This window comes from Musa acuminata, chromosome BXJ3-3 (assembly GCF_036884655.1).
Source record: "Musa acuminata AAA Group cultivar baxijiao chromosome BXJ3-3, Cavendish_Baxijiao_AAA, whole genome shotgun sequence".
In the NCBI taxonomy this organism is placed as follows: domain Eukaryota; kingdom Viridiplantae; phylum Streptophyta; class Magnoliopsida; order Zingiberales; family Musaceae; genus Musa; species Musa acuminata.
The window spans coordinates 33,790,382-33,797,026 of NC_088351.1; the positions used below are offsets into that span (position 1 = coordinate 33,790,382).

The following is a 6,645-nucleotide window of genomic DNA, read 5'->3' on the forward strand; positions in this document are numbered from 1 at the left end:
TGATTTATTTTCACTCTAGTGTATTGGTATCTTGAATTACTGGTAAAAAGATATCTTGAAATCTTTGAGAATTTCTTGTTATCACAGAAATTATATCCCTGAAATATTTTTCTTTGAAAAAAGATAATTAAATAAGCCCCCAAAGGAATTCCATGACAAGAAAACACAGGGAGATCCATTACCCATTAGACAGAGTGATGTAAACACCAAGTTCTTGTAAGCATTCAGATCAGAGAACAAATAGGAAGGAAATATATAGTTTAATGGAAGATCTCTCTCTCTCTCTACGCTATTTTCTGTACATCAAAATATTACATGAGCATGCATGCCTCCGTTGAGATCCCAGGGAAAACGAAGAGCAGAGCAGAACAAGATCACACTTTGCTCTCGGAGCTCCTCTTCCTGGTGACCCGGATGTACGCGAAGACGGGCGCGAAGATGGCGGCGGCGAGCCCTCCAAGGATCACCCCGGCCCCCGCCACCGACTTGTCCGACGACCGGTGGCGATGCATCGAGTGGCGCGACGTGCTCTCGGGTGCCCCGGCCACGCCATAGCAAGGTGCGTCGGCCGGGCCACTGCTAGTGCTGCCACGAGATCAAGAAAGACCAGAGTGAGGGGGAGAAGGAAGCGTGTCATCGATAGAACAGTACGCATCGATCGTTCGGGGCTTTAAAGGAGGAAGCTTGGAGATACGAGGGTGGAGGTGTGTGTCGAGGCGGATCGTATCTTATATTAGATGCTCGGTAATGACTCAACCATTATTGTTTTGACTCTTTCGAGGCAGGTTGGCTCCATTGTTTACTGTGGAGAAGGTGAGGAAGACGCAGCTGCCTGCGTTAGCGACAGAGGAAGTACGACTGCGGTAAGTGTACTAATAGGTATGAAAGATTAAGCGAAATGACTTCTATGCCATCTAGTTATGTTTGTTATTTTAGTAAATATTATAAAATAATTAAAAAAAAAAAGAAGAACCAAATGGTTTTCAAGCTGAAACTTAAATTATGATTTTTTTGTGGATTAAATAGGTTATTTTTTAGTAAATTATTATATTCAAAAGAGAAAATTATAATGAAACATATCCCAAAAAAGGGGGCCAAGATCGTCATTTTACCACGGAGCGATTACTTGAGGATTATTTTTATTATTTTATTTTTTAAAAAAATTAAGATTTTGTAAAAAAATAAAATTGTTTTTTTTGAAAATTATCCTTTAAATAACTATATTTAAAAAAAAAATTGGCTCAAAAGGAAATAAATTCTTATGATTTACCAACGTGATATATTTCACAAAATAAATAAGATCAAAATGCTAATTATATATTATCTCTTATAATTAGTTATATTTAATATCTTATTTTTTATATTTTAAAAATTACATTAAAATATCTATGATTACGAAAGTAAAATATTGAGATTTGCATATAAAGTTAAAAAAAATATTTTAATAAAATTAAAAATTAAAATAGAGGATAGCTTCGTTGAAGCCACTATTTCACTTTCATAAATATAAAAAAATTAATATAATTTTTAAAAATATAACGATCTAAATATTAAAAATAAATAATTATAAAAATAATATGTATTTAGTCTAATATCACCTTAAGCGAGAAAGAAATACTAAGATGACGTCGTTGCGTCAACACGAAGCAATATCGTGGCTTCTTTATTCGATTCCTCGAATCCAGTCTGAGATCGCATCCTACCCGCTCGACTTACCCTCTTTTCGCTTTCTTCTCCCAACGCAAGCCTTTCTAGGTAGGCCCCACACATCCCGGTGGTGACACGAACAGAAGGAGCCATCGGCGGGTAGTCTGTCGGTAACGCCAAACATTACTCTCCGTTTTTTCCCGACAACTTTATAGGATCCCTCTTCGCTTTCGTGTCCCGTCGCGAATCGGATCGCAACCATTTCACCTTCTCGATGAGCGCCACGCCACTTGTCGTCCGCTAGGTCGTATGGTAAGTCGTTGCCTGATGCGCTCCTCTGCTCGGCTTTAACCTCTGGGGATCACGCGGGTGAGAGACGCAGAGCGGCTGAGTGAACGAGATGAGTGGAGGAGCCATGAAAACCGCCGCGAAAGCCGCGACCCTCTGCGGCTACCGATTGGTCAGCCCGCTCGCCGGCCGTGCGTCGGCAATCGCGCGGTGGCCTTTCAAACCGGTCAACGTGACCGTCTCCGCAGCGGCACCGGCCGCCGAGGGAGGGCCGTCGATCTCCGTCTCCACGTCCGATAACGGTCTCCAAGATGCGGTTCCTGTCTCGGCGGTCCAGAGGCCGCCGTTGGAGACCCATGACCGGGAGACCAAAGACGAGAACTTCGATGGGTGGGCAGAGTACGAGCAGGGGATCACCTTAGATCCGGTGCAACCCGCCTCAAGGCTCGTGTTCGGGTCCATTCCGACACTGGAGGAGGCCAAGGAGGCCACTTCCGATCTGATAGATGCCTTTGACAAGTAAGCTTCGTCTTTGAACTCTCCTTTTCTTAAACGTTTGATGGAGTTTCTCTCTTTATCTAATAATCGGGAATACTTCCCCCAAATTCCGTGTTCTATGAGCGGAAATTTTGTGAAGGGCACAAGTTTAGTAGGATTGACATTAGTGGCTCAAGCTATTCATTTCCGTCGTCTTTAGTTATATTGTACGCGATATAAGAAAGTTACTTTTGCCTGTGCATCCAAATGAGGATTTTCTGGGGAAAAAGGTAAACATATTTGAGTTCTTGATTTCATTTTGAAGATTTTATTGGTCAATTTTAGTGATCGGAATCTTTTAGGTAAGATCACTACAGTTAAATCTCCAATTTGTGATATCTTATGATTAATAAAAATACCAAGCAAGTTTGATCTCAGTATTGAAATCATTCACATACTGGACATGAACTTACTGTAAATGATTACAAGCTTTAATGTGTTGGCTAATGCAAGATTGGCTAGGATATTGGGGATAATGGTGTAACATACTGGCTTTGCAGTGTTGGTGTTCGAGAGGAATATAGACAACTTGTTTAGAGTTTCTCCAGTAACAAATTTAAGGGCCAAAGATAATTTTTTTATTTATAAAGAAATTGAATTATGGTTTTTCTCCTCATATCGATTATTTAAAAAAATGACAAGAGCAGAAGCCAAACATAGAGAGGGCCAATGGACATCATTAAGTCTGATGGTAACATCAAATCAAATATTTTTTTTCGAATAACACATGATACATCATAAATTTGGACTGAGAATTTCACATAATGTAGAGAAATCATAATAACCCCTTAAACTACTTAGGGTTTGCATAAGATAAGTTACCAACCATATTAGGTTACTTAATTATGAAAATATTTTCTAAATTTATCTATATCATGGTTATTTGGAGCTTAAACCTTGATCCTCGATCAGATTTCTATCTTTGATTGGGATATCTCTTTGAACTATTTTTCACTCCTTTAATTCAGATTTTGACCTCATTTTGAAGAATATCTTCTTGTGTGTCTTGATCACATTATTTATCATGTGAATTGAATATATTTATCTTTTTATTCCTGTAAACTAATGAAATGTTGAAAATACTTAATACCACAAGCAATTCTTTAGTACCATTTATCTTAAGAGGTAAGTAAACAAACATGGGTATACCCATGGGAGTAATCTTAATCGATGGATGGAGTACGACAAATACATTGATTCAAATAAATACTCCCTCTTAAAATAAGGAGTCCTCTATAGGGATAGCATCAACTGAGTGGACTGAGTGGAATATATCAAGATACATGTCTGGTCGATACCTGTTGTAATCAGATCTTGAGTTCATTTTGGACTCTTTAACTGAGGAGAGAAGGATGTTATGATAAACATAAATAACTATAACCAGCTAGATTTCTATAAGCAATGCCAATAAATAAATCCCTTGACAAACTCATTTAAGCTATAAATAGCAAATGTGATCAAAGCTGAAACATAATGTCCTTATCTCGGCTTCTAACCCAATTATGATGCCAAAATACATAAACAAAACAATAGAAGTCTAACAAATGTTTCTATTGAAATAATAGGAAAATAAAGTTTGACTAATTCTAGTACAACCAAGACAGTAAGCTAAATTAGTTTCAACTTTGCTCCAACATAGCATTAATTAACAAATATTGACAGGATTTAGTGCACAAGAAAATTTGATTTTGTTTTTAGATGTCATGAGGTGAAGGAAAAAAAACGAAAAGGACCTGGTTAGAAACAGTATGCAGGCATTTGATTACCCTTACCTATGTGTTTAAATTATGGGACATGGCCATGTACCTTGCCCTAATAGACTGTTAATAGGAGCTATGTTGCAGTGAATGTTTTTTATTTTTTTTATTTTTTTATTATAGGTTAATGTTCTATCAAGGTAGAATGACAAATAATGATTCTAGACAAGTGTTAGGTGTGAATAAGAGGTAGGATTCTTTGAAAGGAATCTAAGGAATTTAAAATCCAGCAAAGTCCTATGTTTTTTACCTTGGTGCATAAAACATCTCTTAGGATTCACATGTTCTCTTTCACTCTTTGAAATAATGTTGATGTCATAATCGGGAACATAGTTATACACAGAAGAGTAGGTTGAGCTGCATTCTAAATTTGTGTACATGTAATTACATGATGGATGAGATTCAAGGGCGCTGAACTGTTTCCTCCACCATTTGAGATTTATATAAGATATTGTATTGTACTTTCATCAAAGTTTTCTGATTCTTATGCAACAAAAAAAAGGAAAGAAAAAACACAAAGTTGACTTCATGGTACAAACTCATGCTTCATCTACGAAACAATTTCAACTTTTCTTTGTCGTCTGTGATGGTGGTCTGGGAGGGAGAGGCATAGTTTCTAATAGCACAACATGGTATTGAGTCTATTGACTAAAAGCAATTGTTAAGAGAAGCATACAAGTGGGTTGCCACTGCACATGTTGAAACTTAACACAGTGCACTAATTAGTGCCTTTGTTGCAGGGTGTATCCTCCAAGCCACAATGTTCCTGCCATAGAAGTTGCTCATAGGTCTGCCCACCATGAAGCTTCATCAATCATTCCATCAATGCCTAGGCATGTGGTTGAAACATTTTCACTGCTGCAACGAAGCCCTGAAGTTCAGGTTCAAAATAATACAGAAGTCTTGGGATCTCAAGATACACTTCTGCATGAATTTGGGCATGGATTTTGTTGTTCTTGAGCATACTTATGATTGCTAAAATTTTCTATTGCACATGATATTAGCGTTTCACACTAGCATAACCCTATGTCTCATATTCATGGTTAAGCATTTTTGTAGTGGTTTGTAATATTTTATACAAGATCTTGGTTGTGATGGACAATATACTGACTAGAAGGATTCAGGTGATGATTGCTAATCGTTCATTTTTTTTATTTTATGTACATATAGTTGCAGTTTTCCTTACAATTTTTATATTATTTTCTTCTTTCCTCTAATTACCAAATTATGTAGTTCACCTCCTCTTGTACATGATTGTCTTCCTGTCCAAACTTGCTATCGTATTTAAGGATCATTCAGAGTAATGCTTGTGTCTTGCCAGCAACTTATGTTTGTTAAGTTACTTTCGGCATTAACGGTCATCCACTTAAAATACTGCAGATTACATGGAAAGTCAAATGGTGGTACTGTTTGATGAGATCATGCTCTTCAGCATGAAATAACGGCACAAAGGACTCAATTATTGTCAGTAGCTATATGACTTGTCTAGTATCCACTTAGAATGTAATAATGACCCAAAGGACTCAACCACTGTCATTAGCAGAATTGTAACTTGTCTAGTATTTGCTTGTAGATCTGTAATATTGTTATACTGTTGAAAGTTCGTCATTGGTGAAATTTGGTGACTCATTTACATAAATATGACAGCAGCCAGAATTTCCGTCATCTGCTCAGATGATATTTCTTTAGTAGAGAATCACTAGGATTTGAACACATTGTGGTACTTGGCTGATTCTTGTTCTTTTGTTTTTTATATCTTGGTTTAAACATAAAACATCTATGTAGATTCCCTGGGAATTGCAGTCTATTTCTGTGATTCTATGTGCAGACTGTGGTTGCTTCAATCGCTTCGGATGAGAATGTCTGGAACTCTGTGATGAAGAACGAAAAAGTGATGGAATTCTACAAAACTCACCTGTCAGGTAAGCATCTATTCACCTCTACAAACATCTGAGTTGTTACGAATGAGACTGATCTCAGTTTCTTCTGCAGTTGTTCATCCTGAACCAAATGTCACCACAGAGGTGCCTGTTGCTGAAAACGATCATGGATCTTCTTGTGCCAAAGCAAATAAAAGCCCAGCATTCTCAGACTTTCTGCATAATGTGAAGAATAAAGTGGTAGAAATCGCATGCAACATATCCAGCCTCCTTCAAGAACATTTCGGGAATTCATCAGGGACTTCCAGCCCAAAGACTACTGATGGACCATTTGCCCAGTTTCCTATGGGAGCATCCTTAATGACTCTGGCAATTACCGTAATCATGGTTGTATTGTTCAAAAGAGTATAGATTGAGATGCTGTCAGGACTAAATGCTTGTACTTTTGTGTGTTGGGATGCACTGAAAACTCTTCTGTTATCCATGTATCCATGTATCCATGTATGACTATTAATCTTCTTTCTTCTGTTTGTGTA

At 37.5% G+C, this 6,645-nt stretch overlaps 1 protein-coding gene across 1 annotated transcript; it reads left to right on the forward strand.

Moving 5' to 3' along the window:
- Nucleotides 1–2,000: 2,000 nt before the first annotated feature.
- On the forward strand, nt 2,001–6,635 carry LOC135633273 (uncharacterized). The gene is made up of 4 exons (XM_065142570.1): nt 2,001–2,454; nt 4,970–5,111; nt 6,058–6,151; nt 6,222–6,635. The coding sequence occupies exons 1-4, from the start codon at nt 2,048–2,050 to the stop codon at nt 6,518–6,520; spliced, it is 942 nt and encodes a 313-aa protein (XP_064998642.1). The 5' UTR covers nt 2,001–2,047; the 3' UTR covers nt 6,521–6,635.
- The last annotated feature ends 10 nt before the right edge of the window (nt 6,636–6,645 follow it).